General features: G+C 33.9%; 3 protein-coding genes across 3 annotated transcripts; 2 read left to right on the top strand and 1 right to left on the bottom strand.

Moving 5' to 3' along the window:
• Positions 5392 to 10719, top strand: LOC18590482 (protein SMAX1-LIKE 6). Its single transcript, XM_007016023.2, has 3 exons — positions 5392 to 7035; positions 8249 to 8495; positions 8653 to 10719. The coding sequence occupies exons 1-3, from the start codon at positions 5828 to 5830 to the stop codon at positions 10537 to 10539; spliced, it is 3342 nt and encodes a 1113-aa protein (XP_007016085.2). The 5' UTR covers positions 5392 to 5827; the 3' UTR covers positions 10540 to 10719.
• On the top strand, positions 17359 to 20679 carry LOC18590481 (zinc finger CCCH domain-containing protein 66). Its single transcript, XM_007016022.2, has 2 exons — positions 17359 to 17528; positions 18062 to 20679. The coding sequence occupies exon 2, from the start codon at positions 18080 to 18082 to the stop codon at positions 20207 to 20209; it is 2130 nt and encodes a 709-aa protein (XP_007016084.2). The 5' UTR covers positions 17359 to 17528; positions 18062 to 18079; the 3' UTR covers positions 20210 to 20679.
• On the bottom strand, positions 23190 to 24929 carry LOC18590480. The gene is made up of 2 exons (XM_018126716.1): positions 23732 to 24929; positions 23190 to 23646 (listed from the first exon to the last, which is right to left on the bottom strand). Exons 1-2 carry the CDS (start codon positions 24681 to 24683, stop codon positions 23279 to 23281), a joined length of 1320 nt encoding a protein of 439 aa, XP_017982205.1. The 5' UTR covers positions 24684 to 24929; the 3' UTR covers positions 23190 to 23278.

Here is a 26579-nt window from a genome sequence, read left to right as displayed (position 1 = left end):
TATGGCAATAATGTTTTAAATAGTTTTTGAATTATTTAAGAAAATTTAAATAAAATTTTATTTTTTTATTATGTTTAATTAAGTTTGTATATTTTTTTATTTTAGATTAAATGGGTTTTTATGATTAATTCATAATTTACTATCGTTAGTCAAAATATCACTTGTTATTTTATACTTACACTGCATTGACATGGTATTTACGTGAAAAATAAAAAATACAAAAAGATCATGTGATCATGATACATCAGTATATCACGTGATCATCAATTATAATAGGTCAACATTTTAGATTAATATCACATGACATGAAGTAATAAGTGACATTTAAATTAACGATAATTTGTCAACTATTAATCATAGAAGATGTATTCGATCCAAAGTAAAAATATGCAAACTTATTAAACGTAATAAAAAATAAAAATTTATTTAAAATTTTTAAATAATTCAAAAAAAAAATCAAATATTATACCAATTTTCCTTCTTCATTGTCATCACTTTCCTAACTTTGGCCTAACATTAATTCAACAACAAAACTCGTGTTTGTCATAATGAACCACACTTGAATTTATTGAACTTCTAGAAAGTAAGAGGTAGATTACAATTATGACATGCTTGCCACAAGGTTTACATATTCATTTATTTTAATATTGGAATATTTAATTTAATATATCATTTTTGTTAAAAGGATTAGATTCTTTTTTTTTTCATCTCGTCCTCAAAAAAAATATATCTCATTTAAAAATTTTGATTACCACCAATGATTTGATTTAGATTTAAATTGTTGTAATAGTAACCACACATTATTTGGAAAAACCAAAATTACAGAATCCAAATTCTCATGTCCAAAATTTATTTATTTAAAAATAGAATTTTAGGACATGGGAGATATTTACGAAAGTAGAATTAATAGTATTTTTTGGGCATTTCGTTTTCCAAAAATTATTGGAAAATGGAAAGAAACCAAATAAATAAATAAAACAAACAGTAGGGAACAAAACGAAAAGAAGCAGGTCAAATCGAACACCTTTTTCCATTGTGACGAGGAGAGACGGAAAAACAATTGAACTTGCTTCAATTGATCCTCTTTCCCTTTGGAGTTATCCTCAACATTAGCAGAAATCCTCTACATTCACTCTTGATGATCTCAACCCACGTGTTGGAAACCGATTGGACCTTAGTAAAAACTAAGAAATGACTCGTCCTACCGGCCATGCACGTGACAGTATGGACCAATCAATAAAAACGGGGTCCCAACGGGGATTTAGTCTAGTTGGGGTCCCATCTGAAAACGAACCATTAGCGACAAATGGCCTGGCATTTGGCAGTTTCCAACCCTCTTTTATCTCCTCGCATAGCTTTATGGCTGATGGTAATGCCGCACGGCTATTGTCAAAAGGTCATTGTCGAAGACCAATTTTGCTTAACTCAACTCTTATACAAAATCAATTCAATACCCATTTCTAGGAAGAGTTCCTACCTCATTCACATCAAATTATTGCATCACCTAATTGAATCCCTCCCTTTGTTCTTGAATTTTATAGATTAATATTGTTTTTCTTGATCCATTTTTCCTTTTTGTTGTACATATAAAACACTTCTTTTTAAATTCAAAACTTTTAAATTAATATTTCAAATTTTAACCTTTAAGATGTTTTAATTTAAATTACTAAAAATTTAAGATGCTCTTAAATCACAGCAATACAAATTTTAATCATGAAAGGAAAAAGCTATAATGTTATAAAAAAACTTTCAAATTAAAAAAATTTAAATAAATTTTTATTCTTATATTGTGATTAATAAAGTTTTTATATTTTTATTATGGATCATATAGACTCTTATGATTAATGGTTAATAAGTTATTGTTAGTCAAAACAATATTTGTTATTTTATACTCATGTGGTGTTGATGTAACATTGACTTGAAAATATAAAAATATCATATAAACATGTCATCATACTATAAAAACATACTATGTTACCATCCATTACGGCATGTTAGCACCATGAGATATAAAAATGATAAATAGCATTTTCACTAACTACACGTTATTAACCGTCAATCATAAAGATATATTTGACTCAAAATAAAAATATAAAAGTTTAATTTAACAGAATAAAAGAATATAAAACTTTTTTTTAATTTTTTAAAATAGTATAAAAACCTATTTAAAATATGATACCAACAAAATTAAGTGTTATCATCTCATAACAAACTAAAATTCTTCAATTTTTAGAAATTTGGTTTGATCTAATAATTTATTTGCATCATTTGTCACATAATAATATAGTTATAGGAGGTTCATCTTCCTTTTTTTCCCCTTAGATAAAACATTATACAAATTAAAAATATTTACTTGAATTTATGAGATAATATAAGTGAGGCAATGTGGGCTTCTTTCATCCACATATCTAACTTGATACTTCTAACCTGACTTGACATGACTTGATTTTTAACATAAAATCATAGCACAAATGGAAAAAGAAAAATGGGAATCCAACCTGTCCCACTTTGATTTCATTTTTTCTATAATGTTTTGATTATATTTAATTTATATATTTCATCTATTATTTTGATATAAAATATATTTCAAATGCTACATTTTCTTGTTCAAATCATCAGTCACGGAAATCCTAAACAATATTATCGAAAGTATAACATATATTTACATATAAAAATAAATTACTTTTTAAAATTTATTTGGAGGTGATGTTGAATTGGCCTAAATACCCAACCCCAACTAATATTTTCATTTTAAAACTCTGCCTTCAAACATAAATAAAAGAAAAATAACTCGTTGAGATAAAATTTGAGTAGTTGATTTAGAATACAAATATGTTTGTAAAAATTTAAACTTTTATAGATAAAAAAAATTTGTTCTGTAAATCTAATTAAGTAAAAAATTCAAATTTAAGAAATAAAAAGGTAAAAAACTCCTAAACTGTTTAAAAAAATTTAAATAAACTCCTAATTCAATTCAGTTCTTATTTTTTTTATTTTGAATAAAATAAAATTTTATATTTTTATTTTAAATTAAATAAGTTTTTATGATCTTATGATAATAATTAACTTAATCAAAATATCACTTATTATTATGTGATACGTGACATACTTACATGTCAACAATAAATAAGACATGATATATTGATGCGGTATGATGACATAATCGTAAAATATTTTTTACCTTTCACATCACATCACATCAACAACATATAAATATAAAATAACAAGGAATATTTGAATTAATTGTAATTAATTAATCATTAATAATAAGAAACTTATATAATTTAAAATAAAAATAAATAAGCTTAAACAAACCAGTAAAAAATTATTTAAATATTTTTAAATAATTAAAAAAATGTTCAAACATTATACCGAATAAAAATGTCTTCCTACCAAACCAAACCTATTTAATTTTACTAAAACAGTAAAACAAGTTGGTTTTTCGAATGAATATATATATGGAAAAACATTGAGAGATAAGGGTGAGCAAATTAGTGAATTAGATAGTTTGGTCGCTTAAAGATTAAATGGACCAAATATGTTTTGAACAATTGACCAAAATCAGTCAAACATAAAGGACGATCAAACCAACGAAACATAGAATTGGTTTGGTTGGTTTGGTTTTGGATTAATTGATCAAAATTTTATCACATTTTTTTAACAAATTATATTATTAAAACTTATAAACTTCATCCATAATTATGATATATACAACTTATATATAAATTAAATATACGTATATATAATATATTACTTTATTATATATATGAAATTAATGACACAACTTATATGTTACAATATTTTGATTTTTATATCAAATTTTGTATAAATAATAACTAATTATAAACAATATGTTATAAAAATTAAGGCGATAATTAAAAAAATTATTAAGTGTAATCATATAAATAAAGTCTATTATAAGTTACAGTAATACTTATGTATAAATTAAATATATGTATATATATATATATATATATATATATATATAATATACATTACTTTATTATGTATATATGAAATTAATAACACAACTTATATGTTATAATGTTTTATATCAAAATTTGTATAAATAATAACTAATTATGAACAATATGTTACAAAAACTAAGGTGATAATTAATAAGGTTATTAAGTACAATTATATAACTAAAGTTTATTATAAGTTATATTAATGTTTATGTATAAATTAAATATATATAATGTTTATACAATTCTATATATATATTCATAATATTTTATATTATGAAACATTACCATAATGTGATAATCATAACATATTCATTTGTAGGATATTTACTATAATGTATTATAATATTAACATATAAGTTATGTCATTTAAAATATATAATTTGTAATTTCATATTAATATAGATTTATAATAAATTATATATAATTAAAATTAAATTATTATGATTATAATTTGGATACATGCATATAATAAAATAATATATTTTAAGTATATTATTAATTAAAATTACTATTAATTCTTCTTGATATATATAAAAAAATTATATGTATTAATATATAAAAAATTAATTTAGTTTTTTGAATGAATTAATCTAAAAATTTTAAAATCAATAATCGATAAAAAAATCAATTTAATCAAACAATTTGAATTAATTGATTTAATGAATTAATTAGATCAAATGATTTTACTTAAATTACATATAATTTTAATAAACAATTTAGTTTGATATTGCTCATCCCTGCAGAGAGATGAAACACGAGAGGTCCAGGGGAGGGTCACGATGTGGTGGCAGCTTTTCAAACCCCCAAAAATAATGTAAAGCATTAAAATCGAAAAGGACTGAGATAATTGCAAAGGAAGGAAGGGTGCCCATCAGCTAAAAAGTTTGCATATTAAATGTTCGACCTTTTTCCGTGACTGCGACGGGAGGGATACGTGTGGTGGAGAATAGTGAATTGGATTTAATGCTTTTTGGTTTATTCCCTCTATTTTTTTTCTTTAAAAACTTTCTTCCTTGCCTTTGTTATCAAAAATATGCAAAATCCAAATGCATATAGAAATCAAAGTATGACCTTTTTTTTCTAGTTTTCTTTCTCTCTCTTCCCCGAAAGGAAAGCTGGTTTACGCTCGACAATGACCCGACTGCTCCTCCCTTTGGCCCATTTGCTTCAGTGGACACGGCATCTCCATCTCAAAAGTAAACCCGTATCATTACTATTTACTTGTATTATTATATAAAGGAAACGGATAATAACCATAGGAGACAAGCTAACACAATTCTAAACTCTTTCTTATCTGTATTTATTCTCATATTCTTTTGATTATATGCTCTTTAATCTTGTTATATATTTAATGATATTAATAATAATAATAATAGAAAGAAAAAAAAAATACAAGTGGCAGTAGAAGAAGAAGAAGTAAGGAGATGTTTCTTTTGGGTGATAGAGAATCTATGCTCGCCATCTGTTTGTTCCTTCTCCCATGACAAGACCCCACGCTCTCCTCGAAAGAAAAGGAGGGAAACAACAAAAACAGCAAACAGTGTCTCTTCCTTTATGCTAGCACCCCCCTATCCAGCCTTTGCCTCCTTCTCCTTCCCCCAATAAATAATTTCAAAAAGTTGTTGAAGTAAACACTCCCTCAATTTTTTTATTGCCTTAACGCCTCTAACTGACAAAAAACTAAAAACACCAAGTACAGCCCATCCCCCCTTCTAATTTTTTTTACACAAATATTTCTTTTTTTTTTTTATGAATTTTCATTCAGTTAATTAAAATTGCATTTTTATTTTTTTTAAATCAGATATTTGTTTGGGTATTTTTTTGTGGGTTTTTTTTTTGTGTTTATATGCTAGCCGGCGATGCCGACGCCGGCAACCGCAGCTCGGCAATGCTTAACGGAAGAAGCAGCGCGTGCGTTAGACGAAGCGGTGGCCGTGGCGCGTCGAAGGAGCCATGCACAGACGACATCGCTCCACGCGGTGTCGGCGCTGCTTTCCTTACCGTCGTCCACTCTCCGAGACGCGTGTGCACGCGCGCGAAGCAGCGCGTATCCGTCCCGACTCCAATTCCGCGCCTTGGAGCTTTGCGTCGGGGTTTCGCTTGACCGTTTACCTTCTTCGAAGACCGTCGAGGACCCTCCGATTTCCAACTCTTTGATGGCGGCAATCAAACGGTCGCAAGCCAATCAACGGCGCCATCCAGAAAGTTACCATTTACAGCAGTTGCACAGTAACAATAATAATAACAATAACGCCACCGGTTGTTCTCAGACGGCGTCGCTTTTGAAGGTCGAACTTAAATACTTTATTTTATCAATTCTCGATGACCCGATTGTTAGTCGGGTCTTCGGGGAAGCTGGGTTTAGGAGCTGTGACATAAAGTTGGCTTTAGTTCACCCGCCGGTAACTCAAGTTTCCCCTCGGTTTTCACGTACCCGTTGCCCGCCTATTTTTTTGTGTAACTTAACGGATTCGGTTTCGGGTCGGGCAGGGTTCAATTTTCCGTTTCCGGGTCAAGAAGACGGGGTTGATGAGAATTGTGGGAGAATTGGTGAAGTTATGGTTAAAAAGAGCGGGAAAAGTCCGTTGCTTGTTGGGGTTTGTGCTATAGAAGCTTTGAGGGGTTTTACAGAGAGTTTAGCAAGAGGGAAATCTGGTTTTTTGGATGGCGATTTGGCTGGGTTGAATGTGATTTCGATTGAAAATGAGGTTAATGAGCTCGTTATTGGAGGAAATGAGGAAAAATTGGGGATAAAGTTGAAGGAAACGGAAGGAGTTTTGGAGAAGTGTAATGGTTTTGGAGGAGGAGTGGTTTTAAATTTTGGGGATTTAAAAGGGTTGATTTTGGATGGTGTTTTAAGTGATTCTGTTAGTGCTTTGGTTTTGAAACTAACGGGTTTAATGGAAGTTTATAGAAGGAAATTATGGTTGATTGGAGCTGTGGCTAGTGTCGAAATGTATAGGAAGTTTTCCGACAAATTTCCCAATATAGAAAAAGACTGGGATTTGCAGTTGTTGCCCATTACTTCTTCCAAGAGTTCATTTGATGGGGTTTGCTCCAAATCCAGGTGGGTTTTTGCTCAATGCTGTAAATATCTTTTATATGGCTTTTGATATAATATGTTCTTGTTGTTCATATTTTGCTTGATTGAAATTCTCTTAGTTATTGTAGTAATCTGTCGATTTCTTGCCAAAACCGAAGTTTTGTCTTGCATTTCTACAAGTGGAGTCACCATTTGTTACATTATATATATACTGTATACATGATGTTCTTTATTTTTAGTTGCTTTTTGCTTTTTCGTGTTAGGTTATTTATAAAATGTTTTGTTCAGGGGTTTTTGCCTACCTGGATGTTTAGTGACTCGTGTTGTTAGAACGTGTGTTCAATAAAATAAATATGTACTACTACTAGTAGTTAAAAAAGGTTTCATGCCTCATGGCTTTGTCCTATATAATACTACTAAAGTAGTACTTGATAAGATAAAGGCACTCAAAAATAAATGTTTGGAGCTATATCAGGGCTTTCGGCTGGATAATTTGCGTCCTTTTAATGTGTAGATGTAGATATCACTTGAAGAACTGGAGATGCAGTATTTCAATAAAATATCTCAATACCAAATTAAGTTCATAAGTCTCTAGGTTTTGGAGCAAAAAGGGCCTGGTTTTGTTTATAAACAGAGCACCAAGTATATATAGATGATATGGTTTCAGCACTAAAATTTCATTTTTTTCTGATGACCATCTTGTTTGCACTTTGTCTTCAGTTCACCATAGCCCTAGTGTATGAGATATCTAGGCACTGGGAGTGGCATCTAACGTGCTTTAATGACATCTTCTTTCTTTCAATGGATAATAAATTTTTTATTTGTGTCTGGCAGAGAATTTACAAGAACTCCATTCTTAGGGGAAAATGTATCCACTACATATATTATGATCTAGCTGTGATGCTTCACCTATCTCATACTCATGACATATTTCTAGCTTTGGTTCTTGTCTCAGTAAATTTTATAGGCTTGTCTTCTTTTCTTTTCCTAATTTATTTGGGAAATGGGGGATTAGCCGTGATTCTTGAGCCAGGGATACATGCACCTACCATTGAGCTTATGCTTGGTTGCTATATGTTTGTCTCTGAAATGTAGTTCTTTTGCAGCACACATTAGTAGTTAGTGCCATTCTAAGTTTATATTTATATATGTATGTGTCTACTGCCAGTGCCCTTTAGCTTCTGACAGTTTTTCACCCAATGGATCTCACAGTTCCATGCTCATGACATACTTACAGCTTGATGGGGTCCTTTGTTCCATTTGGTGGCTTCTTCCCTACAACATCAGATTTGAGAAGTCCATTAAGTGGCAGAAACCAATCTATCCCTCGATGCAAGCTTTGTAATGAGAAGTATGAACTAGAAGTTGCTGCTATTCTGAAGGGAGGCTCAACAGCTTCAGTTGCTGATCAGTATTCAGAAAACTTGCCTTCTTGGTTACGGATGGCAGCAGTTGACACGACCAAGGGTGCGGATGTGACAAAGGTGGGTTAGCACTTCAGATTTTGAAACCTTTGACTTGGCTTAGATAAACAACCACATACATACTTTTTATCCATTGTTGGCAGTAGTCATATGCTTTATTTCAATGATAAAATTATAATTAAGTTTATTTAAGAATGTGCTTCATTATTCAGTGCAGACTAAAGATGGTGAAACCATGTTGAATGCTAAAGTTTCGGGGTTGCAGAGGAAATGGAATGATATTTGCCGACGTCTCCATCACACTTCACCGTTCCACAAGTTGGATATTACCTCTGGCAGGTCTCTGGTTCCAATTGTTGAGGTCCCACAGTTTGCCACAGACAAGAAGCAAAGCAGTGGTGAAGATCTGTCTATCAGTGAAAGTCGATTTCCCGATCAAAGCTCCAGCACACAAATGCAATTGCAAAAGATTTTTCCACCAAAACGTAACATACCAATGCCATGTTCTGAAGCTGAGAATATTAATGTCCAATCCAGGTTACTTGCAGATGTGTCAAGCCTAGCTCAGCAGACAGATATGGATGTGCCCTGGTTTACTCATCACCCTCAGCCAAATCTGAGCTCTTGTCCTGGACGCACACCTTTATTTGTTCCTCCCGTCACCACAGATTTAAAGTTAGGAACAATATATGCATCGACCAGTCAGGAATCAAACACCACAAAATCGCTAGATCATAAATCACATCTTCAGCACTTCTCAGGTTCCATATCTGCTGATGCAAATAGTGAGAATACTTCATATCAATTTGCCCAATCTTCGTCATGCTCTGGTCTTACATCAGGAGAGCATTTTGATCAAGGGGGTTACAAGTCCATTAGGAAAGTTCTTTCTGAAAAGGTTGGCTGGCAAGATGAAGCTGTAAATTCTGTCAGCCAAGCTGTATCCCATTTAAGGAGCAGATATGGAAGCCGTTCTGGCATAAACCCTAAAGGGGATATTTGGCTTACTTTCCTTGGACCTGACAGAGTTGGAAAGAGAAGAATAGCTTTAGCACTTGCTGAGGTACTATTTGGCAGCCAGGAAAACTTAATCTCTGTGGATTTGAGCATGCAAGACAAAGGTAGCCATTCAAACTCGATTTTTGAATGCCAAGAGTTAAATGGTTATGATGTGAAGTTTAGAGGAAAAACAGTTTCTGACTTCATCGCTGAGGAGTTGAGAAAGAAACCCCATTCTGTTATCTTCCTTGAAAATGTGCATAAGGCTGATTATTATGTCCAACGTAGTTTGGACCAGGCTATTAGAACAGGTAAATTTCCTGATTCGCATGGGAGAGAAATCAGCCTCAACAATACTGTTCTTATAATGTCAGCCATCAGAAAAGGTAATATAAATGTTCTCTGTGAGAAGAAATCCATGAAATTCTCTGAGGAAAGAATACTCGGAGCCAAAAGGTGGCAAATGCAAATTGTAGTTGGTTCCGTTTCTGATGATGTCAGCAGAAGCAATGATACGAACACGAGAGTTGCAATAATAAAAAAAGCTTCCACTTCTGCAACTGTTAATAAAAGAAAGATGATTGACACTGGTTACTCTTCTGAGCTCGAGAAAACAGACACGAGAGTTCCCAAGGCGTCGAGATCCTGTCTGGATTTAAATCTTCCTGTGGAGGAGACAGACGACGGCATCAGTTTGGGGGACTCTGACAGTGAATCTCTCTCTGAGAACTCAGAAGGTTGGTTGGAAGAACTCTTTAGCCAAGTATATAAAAAGATAGTTTTCAACCCGTTTGATTTTGATGAACTTGCCAATAAAATTGTAAAGGAAGTCAGCTCACAATTTCAGAGCACTGTTGGGTCTGGGGTTCGGTTGGAGATTGATGAAGAAGTCATGTTACAGATGCTCGCGGCTGCCTGGATATCAGACAAAAGGGAAGCAGTAGAAGACTGGCTTGAAAAAGTTCTCTGCAGAAGCTTTGCTGAGGCTCAGCAGAAGTACGATCTCACTTCTCAGTCTGTTGTGAAACTAGTTGCATGTGAAGGTGTTGGTGTGAATGAGCAAGCTCCTGGAATATGTCTTCCCGCTAAAATTAATCTGAACTGATTTTTTGATGTTGTAATTAAATTGTATAATGTAGACCCCAGTTTATAGGTTCTAGTAACTAAAGCCTTTGGCAAGCGTTCACGTAATTCTTTTGGGTATTATTTTTGTGTTGTATTAAACGCAGTCAAAGAATGTATAATGTTCTCCTTGTCGAAAGAGTAACGGGTTACTTTCTTCTCAGCTTGCCTGCATTACCTGTAATCTGACCTTCCTGAAGTTGAAGCTGGCATACAAAGACTCAAAACGGGCAAAATGATGCAAGTTGCCTTCATGTGATCAATTGATTAATCAGCCATAAGACTTTTTTCTCCATGAACCATCTCATAGGATAATAGTCCTTGTTTAATGTCCTTCTCCCAGAGCCCACTGCTCTACACATTTGCTGCTGTTTCAGCGCAATGGACTTAAAAGCCATGCTCGGTAGATGAAATAATCCCAGTGCTGCTTTGTTTCTTTCGGCTAAGCTAAAGGGAGTCATTGGTTAGAGTCAACAGCCGCTCACTTGGTCATACTTCAGAAACCTACAAAGCTACTTGAAGTCACTATATTTGTCAAACTACAAAGGCCCAGGCCTTGGCTAAAATCCATAGGCTTTTCTCACAAAGCTTATGTCCTGATTCTAGGCCTCTAGCAGACTAGCACTGCCTAACCTCTGCTGTCTCGCCAACCACTTACAAAGATGACATTTCCTTAAGCCCCCACCCAGTTAATGTCTCTTAGCCGTTCTAATAATAAATTACAACTGCTATCTACTTCCTATGTTTTCTTACCAAATTCAACCAAGAACCTAGGCCACAGCTGTTGGTTTTCCTGTTTAATTCCTTTAGCTTCCCGTCATTTCTCTTCTAGTTCGGGTCAGGTTTGGTGACAGGGTTAGAGACAAGGATTTAACACTAACTAGAATACTAGATCACGAATGGACCAAGACAAGTGTTTTAGCACGGAGATACACCTTGGGTAAAAATGTTGAAGCTCACTTATTAATCATTGACCTTGGCTTGGTTGCCAAATTGTCGGGCTTGCACACGAGTTTGAACATTTGTTTTGTGAGGGCTCCGATGGTGCCATCTACCCATCTCTTCAAACCATTAACGTGCCTCTGTAAACATCATAGCAAGCTTTTGCTTTCCTCATTCATGAAATTCATCATCTCTCTAATCTTTTTAACAGAAGATCTTCGGACCTTAAGGGCTAAATTTTGCGCTGACAGGAGTTCGAAAGCCAACAAAAGATGACGAGGCACACGCGAGATGGCAGGAGGCCAGGTGGTACTGGACCGTGGTCCGGCTTACGTTAAAAGCTAACCTTGTGGAAAACGAAACCGCCTTTGCATTGCAAAGACAAAGTTTTCCATGCCCAACTCTGACTTTGCTTCCTTTTGATTTGACGGCTTTGTTTGGTGCTGGAAAATTGCTGAACTATGGCCTTGATGTTACACGTTTGCCTCAAATTTCTAGTCTCTTCCCGACCCTTTTTGCTTTTCTTCCCCATAAACCAGAAAAGGTGGAAAGAAATTCAAGAGCTTCCCACATATTTGATCATTCTAATGTGCTTCAGGATGTTAGATTAGTTTGATTCCTCCACTATAACAACAACAACAACAACAACAAGCTTCTTCAACTAGTATTCTAGTCAGAACTATACATTAACATCAAATGTTTCAATGTCATTGTTTGGCAGAAGAAGTATTCAATATTTTAACTTATTGGTTCTAATAATTGTGAAATTTCTTGGTCAAAAAGCTCATAATATGCCCATGGAATGGTAAATAAAAGAAGTGGAATTCTTATCCCAACTCATCAAACTTTATTATAATTTCCCTTACTTTAAACTTATTGAACCTCGATCCATAATTTATTCAAGAATAAATCTTTTTAATTTATAAATCATCTTTCTTAAAAAATAATAAGAATAAGAAAAAAAAAACATCACATATTGATATAAATTAACATTACCAAATGTTTCTAAAACCCTAGCTCCATTCAAGTCACAGCAATTAACATTGGAATTTGTAATTTCACTTTGCATCTCCAATTATAGAAATTTATTATCATAATGTGTGGAGAAATTTGCCTGAGAAACATCATAATGAATAAACAAAAGAGGAAAGAGACAAGTAGCACATCATTGTTTACTAAATGCATTCTGTGTGTTGATAAAGCAGACATTTCTTTAATTTAATATTCCTCTCAGCTCATAGTAGGTTCTTTTCTTTCCTCGTGTTCAAAGATAGAAATCATGTAAAATATTCTTACTTATTAAATTTTGATCAAAATTACACAAAAATTTATTAATTTTTAAAATAAACACTCCACCTCAAGAATATAAATATCGTTAACAAAAATTATAAAAATATTAAAATATTTTTTATTAATTTAAAAAATTATTATTACATTTTTTAAAAAATAAAAAGAATGGAGAGCATCGATTAGTGTTCCCTAACTCACCAAGAAACCTGGGGAGCCCCGATCGGACTCCCTAAGAGATTTTTTTAATTAATAAAAAATATAATAGTTATTAATAAAAATATTAACAGTTGGACTTATGTGTCTAACGAAAAATATTTTTTTAAAGTAGAGTGTCTATTTCGAAAACTAATAGACTACCATGTAATTTCAATCAAAACATAAAAAATTTAAGATATTTTACCCATAAATAAAAGGTTATCTGATTATTTTCGACATTCAATCCCCATGAATTTTTCAACTATAAAAATGCATGACTGATTCATTATCCAAATTAAATAATATACATATCTATAATTATTACTATTAATTTGAACAAAATGAGATCAAGACTAGGCTATCGCTCTCTCTCTAGTCTAAAACTTTAGTTATTTATTTTCGGATATACAATAATATCAAAGGATAATTTCAACAAATTTAACAGTACTCTATTAACAGGTCGCTTGTCAGGATTTTTTTATTTTAGGCTTTTGTTTTGGGGTATGCAAATGATCGATTCGATACTAAAATTCCAAAAACCGAAAAAATTATTACTATGAATTATGATGCCTAACAAGCCATGCTTTTCTGTACAACTTGACTTAGCTTCTTTAAACACGTTTAGTCAGACCCTTTGGCACTTTATATGGAAATGAATGAAGAAAAGTAGAATTTGATAAAAAAAAAAAATGATCATCAACTATATGCAAAGGTCATAATTACCCCAATAATCTCTATGTGCAATGTATGATATTTTTGGGATGATAAGTATATATAATAAGATCAATCATGACCATTGGTAATGCAACCCAATTCTTTTCCTTTTGCAAATTAAAGCCCCCTTTTTCCATTTTTTTTCTCCTACTATATTAAATGAGCATCTATTCATAACCTTCTTGAAAGGTGATAGAAACCATAGTGTGATTGATTGCAACGTCAAATGCAATCTTTCCACCCATTGGAAAATGACTTCAAATGCTTGGGTCCCAATCCTTTGTAAACCTTAGCGTCTTTTATGTTTTTAATACTGGGGTCCCTGATTTAGAGCACGCCATGGACTTTTCTATTGTACGCTTTAACAAATTCATAGATTTTAGTAGTCAATTTTGTCTCCGGAAAAAAAAGGGAAAAATCAGAGTCGTTCGATTCGTTTGACCCATTCAATTGATGGTTAAAATAAAATTTAAAATTTTATTTTAAAAAAAAAACTAAATTTCGAATCGTGAAAAAATCATTATTTTTTTTGTATTGATATTTACAAGGTTGATTTTTTATAGTGCCTTTGCTCTTAGTGTTTATCCCTTTGGAAGGAAGTGTCAATGGTTCCTAGTATGACATCAAGTCTTGGAGCTACACCCCAAATTCTTATCCAATTTATTATTTTAGTTCTTGATGGACACTTATTATAAATATTTTAAGGAAGAATCTTATATGGCGGTTTTGTTTATATGGAGAATTCTTTAATTAGGAAAAAAAAATACATAAGTTAAGATTATCTAGTCAGCAATTAACTCCACTTCAATATCTTAAACCATTAAGACAAATGTCATGTTTTTTTTTTTTGGTTTTAAAATAAATTATTTTCAAGATATTTTATTGTATTATATTTTTGCATGAAGTATAGTTCTGTTTACGTCATTTCGCAATATATTGGAATTATTGATCCACTTGCCAAAAAAGAATTTGTAATATTCTTACATTCGTGCATTAAAATAATTTGATGATGGAAATATTGGTTTTTATAAGATCATTGCTTAACATTCATCATCCAACGAGAAGAAATATGTACATGACATGAGCAACAATGACTATTTTGTTATTATAAAATGAATTGAAAAATCAAGAACTTTACAAGAACGTATTTGATTTTTGATACATGATTTGACAGTAAAAATAATATTAATCAAATTAACTGGTGGGATTCAATGCATTAAGATTTTTTTCTCGTTTTTCTTTATAACTCTTCATTGAGTGAAATTTGTAATACTTTTTATCTAGACAGGAAGAAGGATCTAACCTTACCTTTATATGCATTCTTTTTAATACCTCCAAGGATTAGGTGCTCACTTTTCATATATCCCCTTGACTACGTTTATTGGGGATTTTTTGATTATTTAAAAAATAAATTTTTATTTTTTCCGATATGGTAAATTATCATGAATTTTTTGAGGTGTTATAGATGAGTATCAATAAAAATTGATACCATCATTTATGAATTTTGTTTTCTTTAGGTAGTTAATCTTGTGAGAAGAAATAATCCTTTCCTTAACTTCTTTTTTTTTTTTTTTATGGATTAATAAACTCAAAGTAGAAGTGAAAGGGAAATTTACAATCAATAATGTGATGAACAATAGGTTTAGTTAGTTTAATTTTAACCCAAGTTTTTCAATGGCATAATAATTTCTTTCATATATAAATAACCTTTAAATTATAAATAAAAAGAATACCTTGAAGATATGAAAAAGATTTCTTACTGTGCCCTTGGACTGTAAATGGAAGACAAATTGCCAAGAAAATGTGATCATTAGTCTTTTTGACAAACCTTTAGGTATCCCACTTCCCATAATCATTCTTCTATCTTTTGAATTTCTTTAGCTAACATTATAAGACATATTTTTTGGGTATAGTGTACAAGACAATTGACATAACATTTCAAAATTAATTTAGAAGGGAGAAGACAGTATTGCATAGGAAAAGTCAAATTGACAAATTGAGGGAACCCCATAATTAATAATTCCTTTTCATTAAACAGTACATAGGTACCTAAATGATACTAGGAAAGAAGTTATCTTAAAGTCATTTTTTTAAAAAATAAAATATTCAAAAAATCTTTAAATTATTTAAATAAAATTTTATTATGTTATTACGTTCAATAAAACTCTTATATTTTTATTTTAGATCCAATAAGTCCTTATAACTAATGATCGATTAATTATTTTTAATCAAAATGCTCTTTATCATTTTATACTCATATGATGTTGACTTATTGTCGACGTGGAAGGTGAAAAATACAATTTGATTATATCATCATATCATGTTATTAACATATCACGTCAATATCACGTTGTATATAATAACAAGTGATATTTTAATTAAATCAACTATTAATTATAAAATTTTATTTAATTTAAAATAGAATGTAAAGATTGTTTGACTTAAAATAAACATATGAGAACTTAATTGAATGTAATAAAAGTATAAACGACTTAATTAGAATTTTTTGAAATAATTTAGGAGTTTTTTTAGATATTATACCTTTAAAGAATTAATATGGTTACAAATTAATCTAAAATTTTACCACTTTATAAACATAATTTGTTTATAATGAACTAAATTTTTAATTTTCTTTCGTGAACAAAACAACAAACCAGTATGTATTTAGTAATTATCTTTGTATAAAATTAATACTAAAATGATAAAAAATATAATACGAAATATATAAATTATGTTAATGGTTGTAAATAGTATACTTGATAATGGCTTCACGTATCGTGTTTGAATATTATATATAAAACTAATAAATATTAATCAAAATTTGAAAATTATGTTTGAAAGTGTGGGAAAGCTAGTATGTTACCAAGACTTGGTCCAAAATTTTTACCCATCATTTATCGTCAGCAAAAGAATTACCGTAGTTAAAAAATTTTAACGAAATTATTTAATGAGCTATTAATGTATATTTAAACAAATAGAACAGAAGGGTTCAAAAAAGTCCCAACAAGAAGACAGATAAATGCTTCTAGAACCCATCGAAACGCTGCGATTCGTCGATAGCATCAAGAATTTTGCCTCCTTGAAACAATATCCAATTCAATCTCCCCCGTTATTGTCACCGCCCACATCCTTCACAGACAAGTAAACAGCCCGCCGTACGCCTTCCATCCCTCAACTCCCTTCGACAGTCTCCTAACGTAAAATCACGGTCGGCTAATATCCGCAGAACCAACTAACGAACAGGATTTTAAAATAATAAAAAGACATTGCTGACGGTGCATGGACGTCCACGTCATCCGCCAAGAGCCAAAGAAACGCGCAGTGCGTGATAAATCCGGATTCTCTAAAATCGAGTGGCCGTTTCCACACACAGAAAAATAAAAATAAAAGCCAAAAGAACTATCGACACGTGGCGTTTCTTGAGTCGTTGGAGGTTAGATATTAAGAGCTCCTCCCGTGGATCCCACTCCCACGTAACAAAATCCCATGAAAAGCAAAAAGGAAAAATAAAAGGAATTAAAGTTTAATTTGCATTTCATGTGCATTTGCATTTGAATTTGAGTTTTTTCTTCTGGGTCTCAACTTTTTTTTAGAGGGAAAAGGACAGGAAGGAGCCATAGGCTCACTCCTTTTGACTCTTTAAAAGTATAATATTTAAAATAATAAAAAAGAGAGAAAAAACCCAAAACCAAAAGACCTCTCTTTTCCTTTTCTGTTTCTTTCTCTCTCTCTTTTAAACTCGGGTTTGAAGTTAAAAGACACAAAGGTTGTTTTTTTTGTTAAAGAGACATTCTGGGTTTCTGCTCCAGTTCTCATATTTGTGTTTCAAAGGTATGTTTTTTCTCTCTTTTTTTTTTCTTTTGGTTCTTTTTCCTTATGTTGGCGCCTTGTTTGTGTTCTGTTTGGCAGGTGAGAAAATGTGTGAAAAGAATGAAACTTTATGAAGTGTTTTTGTTGTGGGGGGAGTAGTTAGTTTTTTTTCCTTTTAATGTGTACTACTTTCGGAAATTTGCCTGGTGTTTTTATATGTGTAGTTCATTTTTGTTGAGGTTTTTGTTTTTTTTTTAAAACTGATTTTCTGTTTCTTATTCGGTTAAAACTTTAAGTCGTGGTTTTTAATTCTTAGATAAGTTTATATGTTATGAATTTAATGGTTGGTTTTAAAGATTGGAACTTTATCTGTAAAATTGAATGATTTAAGAAACAAATTTTGGTGTCTTTCTCTTCATTTTGTGTTGAATTCTTGAATTGTGGGGTTTTATAGTCCTTTCTCTCTCTCCTTGTCGCCTTTTATGTCCATTTTACGCTCTAAATTTATTCGATGAGTTGGTGAACGATTTTTCCCCGCGTTTTCAATTTTGTAGGAAAGAAGAGAAATTTCCATGTGCAGTGGTTCAAAAAGGAAACCAACTCAAACTGGTTTTGTGATGGAGGGGGAGTCTCATAAAGAAGATATGCTTCCTCAAAAGTTCTCTGTTTTGCTCGAGTTCTCGGCTTCAAATGATCTGATTGGCTTTAAAAGTGCTATTGAGGAAGAGGGTCATGATATCGATGAGCCAAGCCTGTGGTATGGAAGGAGAATAGGTTTAAAGAAGATGGGGTTTGAAGAAAGAACACCCCTTTTAATTGCTTCCATGTTCGGCAGCAAGGATGTAGTCAATTATATTATTGGAAGTGGCCGTGTGGATGTTAACAGGGCTTGTGGTTCAGATGGGTCCACGGCTCTCCACTGTGCTGCTGCTGGTGGCTCCTTTGATTCAGCTGAGGTTGTCAAGATCTTGCTTGATGCCTCTGCTGATATCAATTCTGTTGACGCTAATGGAAACCGGCCTGGTGATTTGATTACACCAGCTTGTAATTCAGCTTTCTGCTTGAGGAAGAAGATGTTGGAAGCTTTGTTGAGAGGAAGTGGTAGTGTTGGTGAAATGGAGGCTTTGCCTGCTCAAAAAGGAAATGAAATGGAAGGGCAAGAGCAGCAAGATAACTCAATAGCCCGGGTTTTGAAAGATGGAACTGAGAAGAAAGAGTATCCTGTTGATCTTACTCTTCCAGACATTAAGAATGGGATATATGGGACAGATGAGTTTAGGATGTATACTTTCAAGGTCAAGCCTTGCTCAAGGGCTTACTCTCATGACTGGACTGAGTGCCCCTTTGTTCATCCTGGGGAGAATGCAAGGAGGCGTGACCCTAGAAAATACCATTATAGCTGTGTCCCTTGCCCTGAATTTCGTAAGGGATCATGCAGGCAGGGTGATAACTGTGAGTATGCACATGGTATATTTGAGTGCTGGCTTCATCCTGCCCAGTATCGAACTCGTCTATGCAAGGACGAGACTAATTGCAGCAGGAGGGTCTGTTTCTTTGCTCACAAGCCAGAGGAGCTTCGTCCCTTGTATGCTTCAACAGGTTCGGCAGTGCCTTCCCCAAGATCATATGCAGCTAATGGTTCCTCGCTGGACATGGGTTCAATGAGCCCACTTGCTCTTGGCTCTCCATCTGTTATGATACCTCCAACATCAACACCACCCTTGACTCCTACCGGTACCTCTTCTCCTATGGGTGGAGCGATGTGGCCAAACCAGTTAAGCATCGTACCTCCTACCTTGCAGCTTCCTGGTAGTAGGTTAAAAACTGCACTAAGTGCTAGGGATATGGATTTAGACATGGAACTACTTGGGCTGGAAAGCCATCGTCGCCGCCAGCAGCAGCAGCTAATTGATGAGATATCTGGTCTTTCCTCCCCAACCAGTTGGAACAATCCCTTGTCTTCTGCCTCAGCTTTTTCTGCCACTGGTGATCGAACTGGGGAATTAAATAGGTTTGGAGGGGTGAAGCCCACTAACCTTGAAGATATTTTTGGATCTCTTGATACTACTATTTTGCCGCAATTACAAGGAATCTCACTCGATGGCACAGCTCCTCAGCTGCAGTCTCCCACTGGAGTTCAGATGCGCCAGAATATTAACCAGCAGCTTCGTGCTAGCTACCCAACCAACCTAGCATCCTCTCCTGTGAGGGCATCTCCATCCTTTGGGATTGATGCATCATCTGGGCCCACTGCAGCAGCAGTTTTAAGTTCAAGGTCAGCTGCCTTTGCAAAGCGGAGCCAGAGCTTTATTGAGCGTACTGCTGTAAATCGTCATGCAGGGTTTTCTTCACCAACTTCTTCAGCAAGTGCAATGCCTTCTAACCTGTCAGATTGGGGTTCCCCTGATGGCAAATTAGACTGGGGTATACAGGGAGAAGAGCTAAGTAAACTAAGAAAATCTGCTTCTTTTGGGTTCCGAAGCAGTGGGAGCAATTTGGCAAATGCAGCACCCTCAATGTTGCCAACTGCTGATGAGCCAGATGTGTCTTGGGTCCAGTCTCTGGTGAAGGACACCCCTTCTGCTGGGCAATTTGGTTTTGACGAGGAGCAGCAGCAGTGTCATCTTAACTCCGGGGGTGCGGAGATGCTCCCTGCCTGGGTGGAGCAATTGTACATGGAGCAGGAGCAGATGGTGGCCTAAAAGCAAAGCTAGCCCCACCATTAGCTTCTCAGTTAACCTTTAACTAGTTCTTGTTTTCGGCCATTTTTTGAATTTTTATCAATATTCGTCATTTGTAATTGGAATGAAATGGGGAAGGGGAAAATTGATTGCCCCCTTAGGAGAACACAAGGTGAGCAGAAGGAAAGATTTCTGCTAACACTGCTCTTAGGTCTGAAGAATAATATCTTTTATTCTTTTTAGTCTCTAAATTTGGTTCTTGTCTTGGATGAGAGTTCCGTATACATCCAAGTAGAAACATGATTTGCGGTGAGGGTAGCAAGGCGGATGTTCAACTAGTCAATTTCCAGAGATACATTCATTTCAATTAGCAAATGGAAGCAGCTGTACTAATTTTTTGGTTTATTTTCAATTGGTGGGGGTTGTACACATTTTATGTACCAGAAACTATCGCATTTATTTAATTAATATATATATTTTTTCAGTGAAAACTTGCTCGTCCTCTTACCAGTTCTGATTTTGTTGAATCATAATGCTTTTCTATACTGTAATCTGGACGAGCAGATGGCTTTTTTTATTCTTTCCATTGCTCATTACCACCAGAGAGCTGGCATGCAAATTAAACCCAACATTCTATCTCTAGCTGGGAAGAAATGGAAATATGGATGTTAACATCCAGCTTCTGCACTCTTTTAAAGACCATAAACCTCAAGAGTTCAACATCTTTACGCAAAGCACAAGAATGGATGGATCATTTGATGTGATTCCCCACTGTAATCCTTCTCTTTATCTCGTTACAGTGCCATTTACCTATCAACTTTTTAGAATTCTGCATCTTACTTTCGGCATTCAAAAGGTGAAGGTTCATTGATTCCATAATTCTAAGTGGGTGTGATTGTTGAGCACTAACAAAAAGGCAGTCCTGCCAGTGTTAGCTCGTTTGTGTCTTTAGATTAACTTTTCTTATTGGGTAAACTTGGTAGTGGGATGGGCACTACAAGCCAGGAAGAATGAACCACAGTTTCAAGGCCTGTCATTTCAGACAATGAACCAATGAGTTTTTTTGCTTCTCATCAGCAAAAAACAAGAATGTTGTTGTGAATGTTCAATAAGGTTTCTTGGAGATGCAGAAACAGAAATTGTTAATTATATCTTCATCTAGGGTAGGCCACTTCTTTGACTAAACTCCTGCTGCCAACGTTGTCCACCTGTCTTGAGATTATTTTATCTTGCTGTTGGGGTTGAGTGTCACGATCCTTGTCTAGATGTGAATTTCACATCATCGAGATAATACTCTTAGCGGATTGAGTTACAAAATCTCACATAAAAAAAAAACTCCTAACAAGAATTAAAAGAAGATGTTATGATCCTAAAGAGAGACTCCCAGCTGGAATTAAGGGAGGATGTCATGGTTTTAGAGGGAAAGCCATAAATCACACATCAGTTATCTAATAGAGCGATATTGAGAATATAGGAGTTCACACCACCTTCAACCTGTGAGGCACTTTTTGTTGGATAAAACCGTGAGACTAGCGGGTCAAAGCGGATAATACCTTATAGGAGTTGGTGTAGACCGTGACAATTGTGTGACAATTGGTATCAGAGCAGATTTTAAGTACTAACGATGTGCTACTAAAGACAGTGGTAGTGGACCCTTGTTGAAGTAAATGAGGATGTCATGATCTTTTCGTAAACATGAGGTCTTTTCGTGGACATGAATCTCACATCATCGAAATAATGCTCTCAGCAAGTTGAGCTATAAAGTCCCACATCAAAGATGTTATGGTCATAGAGAGAAACTCCCATCAAAGATGTTATGGTTATGGAGAGAAACTCCTAACGGGGGTTCACACTACTTTTAACTTGTAAGGTCCCTTTTATAGACCAAAACGGATAATACCTAACATAGATTGGTGTGGAGCGTGACACTGAGCATTGTCTTACTTTTTTATGGACCAAAACGAATAATACCTCACATAGATTGATGTGGAGCATGACAGATTGGTGTAAAGCGTGACACTGAGCATTGATTAGGACAAACTTTGCAATTTAATAGAAAACAATAGAGCATTGTTTTCAAGTTTGCGGTATGAAAATATTCCCCAAACTCAGCTCAAGATTAGGACAAATCAAAGTTTGACTTGGTATCCTGATTGAATGTGTTGCTTAATGACTTGCTTCACAAGGAGGAGAGCTTGAATAAACAAAGAAGACTTTCTGCAGATCCAATTAAGTTATTGTCTCTGGCTTCTAGGTGAGACAATAAGTTAACAAAATAGCTACACTTCGTTCTATAATTTGAGATCAAAATATTTCATTCTTGATACCTTAAACATAAAAAAAAAGTGAATAACTATCTCTACAAGTAGTCATTATTAAATGACTTGGTAGCTAACCTAGTTTCATACTGAAATTTGCAAGCAAAGATCAATTAGGCAAGCCCCATTGTGGTCCTTGTAGGGGTCCAATCATGAATTTTTGTCCATATTTTATTATATTTGAGTTTCCCATGAAGATATTCATTTGATGATTGTACCATGAATGAAGATTCATAAATTGTTGAAGATAAGCAAATGGTTTGGCTGGAATTTAGATTCTTCTTCTTTTCTTTTCTAGAGCAATGAAGGTTCTTCTAGTACATGAATCTTTTCTTTTCCCCATTTTTCCCCACCTCAACCTATCCACTTTATCCACTCAAGGATTTTGACAGCTTCCAACTAATTTATTAGTATTAATTGTTATTTTCAGGAAATTAGAATGAGGCTTTTGCTGTCAGCCACATCCTTTTAACTTTTTCGTTCAGAAGACAGCCAGAACTACAGTGATGGTAATCCAGTTTTCTTCACTTGACAGGTCTTACTTGTTATACAGGTAAGAGCATGGTGAAGATAAAGAATCCAGCCACATAGTTAACTGAAGCTACCTAATCCTTTCATTTAAAGAATTTAAATTTTAAACTATATTTAGTTGATAAAGGGGAGCAAGACTTGACAGAAAACATTTTGAAATTAGATACTGGAAGTACTATATATCTTTGACTATAGGTTTCTGCAATGGCAAAATTTACAAAGGGGCTTTACTGCTGTACTTTTACAAGTTCAAATTCTTCATGGGAGAGATCCCAAAGGTTGAAATTACCAGCTCATCTAACAATTGGTCTAGAATTTTTGACCCAATATCTGCAGTAATATCTTCAAGATCTTCATTCTTTGAGCATGACCAACTTGATTTAGCCACCTCAGCTTCAGTCATCCTGCAAATTGCACCCCAACATTCCAAGTTTATCTCACTGTGGCAATCTTTTCTCCTTGACCCCAAACTTTTGCCTTCAACATTTTTTACCCTTAGCTCATCTTCCATCATATTACCATCATTGCTAGGAGATTTGCACCCATAATTTTCCAGGTCTGGTGATAATATCCTTCTTGAGTTAGACCCATCTGCTTTTGAATCTTCCTCTGTTACAAACAATTCACATTTAGTTAAAAGGATGAATGAAATAACTTTTCTATTAAGTGATGAACAGAATTGGGAGGCACCAACCTGATGTAGGAACATCATGATCAATGACGAATTGATCAAAATCAAGAACAGAAACCGGGCTGGAATCTTCTGAGCTACATTCAGGCTCTACATTTTCAGCTACACGATGCTGTATTTTCTTCTTTTTCTTCCTCAATTTTGCTCCATCAGGCACTCCTTTCTTGTCCACAAGTTTTGAGCCCTCTAGACCCCTAATGCTGACAATTGGCTTCTCCAAGTAGACACCATTAACTTCGTTGCATTTGGCTACTTCCTGATTAGGCTTATCAACAATTCTTCTGTTCAGCTTTTCCTCATTCAACACATTTAATACCCTTTTGCTAGCCTCTTGCTGATTTCCCTTATTCTTTTCCTCTTTTACCTTCTCCACTCTGTTTTCCTTCTCCTTATGTTTCTCTTCTTTTCTTTGCTTCAATTCTCCACTCCCTCCTCTACATTTTCTTCGCTTGGATCTCAGCTCTTCCCTTTCACTTTCCTTCTCAAAGCTGAGCACAAAATATTCTTCATTTTCAAGCTCGAAGTAGGTAGGCATATCGCGGAACGACAATGTAGAGTTTACTCGTCTATGCTTGGCATGGATTGAATCAGTATCTTGCTTATAATCTGCTGAATTCATAGACCGGCTTCTTGTAATTGAATTTGGATTTGCTCGTGTCTTAAGTAAGCTGATTTCAGGCAAGGAATCCAAGCCCATTAGTCTTGCTACAATCCCTGGAGTGAACTTGGAAGCATCAACCTTGTCCTCAGCATTGAATTGTTGGTTCTTGTAACTTGCCACCGAATTAGCCTCAGTAATGTGATCAGAAGGGTGTGTTGGGAGACTACGGGAGCAAAGAATTCGACGTAGGATCCCTGCAAGGCAACCAGCAGTTGCACTCTTTGAAGTGCACAGTTTGGGATCAAAAGAGACAGTTGAAGAAGAAGAAGAAGAAGAAGAAGATAACAACTTCATGTTGACAAAAAGGAAGTAAAACAACCAAGGGAAAAATAGTGCAATAAATGGGTTCTGTGACTGTGAGCAACTTCAGCTTACAACTTTGCAAAAAGGAATGGATTCCAAAGGGACCCCAAAAGCATAAAAATTTGAATGTGTGGGAGGGTGATGGTGAAAGAGGGGAAAAGGGTAGTTGGAAAGAGAGAGATGGCGGGATTTGCATTTGAAAGTGGGGGGAGGGAGGCAATGGGCATTGGGCAAAGCTGGTAGCCATTTCAGGAATATGTTTGCACGCGCTATGAGGAGTCTATTTTCTTACCATTTTCTTGTCTACTTGTCTTTGCATTATAATGGGGTTGGCTACCCTTCTCCTTGCGCCTAGGGGAATTTGTTTACTAGTATTATCTCTCATCAACATCTAATCAAATTCTTATTTCATAATTTATTAATTTTATTTTTTTTATTTTTTTTCATTTTTATTAAATTAATTAAATATTCATTAATTTTTGGTTATCGATTTTCTATTAATCTTGAACTCTTTATTAAAATAAATTGTTCATAGCTGGAAGCATCGCCTGTTAATTCATCAGGAGGGTATGCATGGCTTAATGTTGGTTGATGGCCTACGTATCTATGTTCTTTATATATATATATNTAAGATTTAATGTTTTACTGATTATTTTTCAATTTAATTGGTTAATAATTTAAATTAATTTTTAATTTCTACTATAAATTTTTTTGTTGTCAAAATTAATATGTTTTCTTCTTTCTATTTTTATGATCTCAAAATTTATTAATGAAAATTCACTTGATTATAATATATTATATTCTATAAAGAAAATTCATTTTAGATATAAAATTTATATAATTTTAGTATTTTTCACAAGAACACAATTTACTTACATATATTTTATGTTTTTATGCTATTAAATGCTAATTAATTGTGGATTGAATACATCATAATCTATTAATTTATCATTTTTATTATTATAATTATGATATTTATATATTAAATTATTCACCTACGTATAGTAAAAGCTATTAATAAAAAATAAAAGTAGTATTCAGATTTTTGATTTGTATTTTAATGTATTGAGGCTTAAAAAGTAACCTATGTATAATTTATGATTTGATAAGTCATATAATAAAATGCACGACAGCTGGATTAATTATAAAAAGTAATAAAGTTATGAATAATTAATCAGAGAAAACTTAAAGAAAATATGAATATTTTTAAATGGAAAGGATTGAGCCGTGAAGGTGGGGGGTGGGAGACAAGTGGGAAAGTGAGACAGTGAGTCAGGAGGTGTGGGGCTGTGGAAATTCTTTGGGGTTTGGAGCCGAAGATGCTGACTTTCCCCACTACAATGTCGGCCTTTTAAACTTGGCCACTACTTCCGACCCAAATCTGTTGCTTTTTCTACTTCCGACCCAAATCTGTTGCTTTTTCTCCCTTTGGAATTTCAAATTTTCAGGAATGGGACTCAAGCCTGGTACTAGATGGGGCACATGGGCGTCGACCGTACACCTTCCTTGTGTGAGTCTACGATTTTTTTTTTTAATTAATTTAGATGTGGTTAATTACTGTAACTTAAACTCTCTCACTAGCTGCTGCCAGTTCGATGTGAGCCATACAAGCCAAAGCCACGGGCTAAAGTTTTTGTTTGTTTTGGGTCGGGCTGCATTGACCTAGTCTCTTATTGGGCCGTTCTTCTTTAGGGTACTGGGACCAGCCCATCATTGGAATAAGGCAAACCGAAAAAAGAAAAGAAAAACTTGTTAATATTATAGATTTGTATTCAATGAGGAAAGCAACTGAAACAAATGAGGGATTTGGGGGATTACATGGGTGCCAATGTCATGGTGGATATTGTTGAATAAACCATAATCCCTGTCAACTGTTGTAAGCCCTCC

The sequence above is a fragment of the Theobroma cacao genome, chromosome 9, assembly GCF_000208745.1.
Source record: "Theobroma cacao cultivar B97-61/B2 chromosome 9, Criollo_cocoa_genome_V2, whole genome shotgun sequence".
Taxonomy (NCBI): domain Eukaryota; kingdom Viridiplantae; phylum Streptophyta; class Magnoliopsida; order Malvales; family Malvaceae; genus Theobroma; species Theobroma cacao.
The sequence above is the reverse complement of the archived record's forward strand: the minus strand, read 5'-3'. Positions and strand labels throughout refer to the sequence as shown.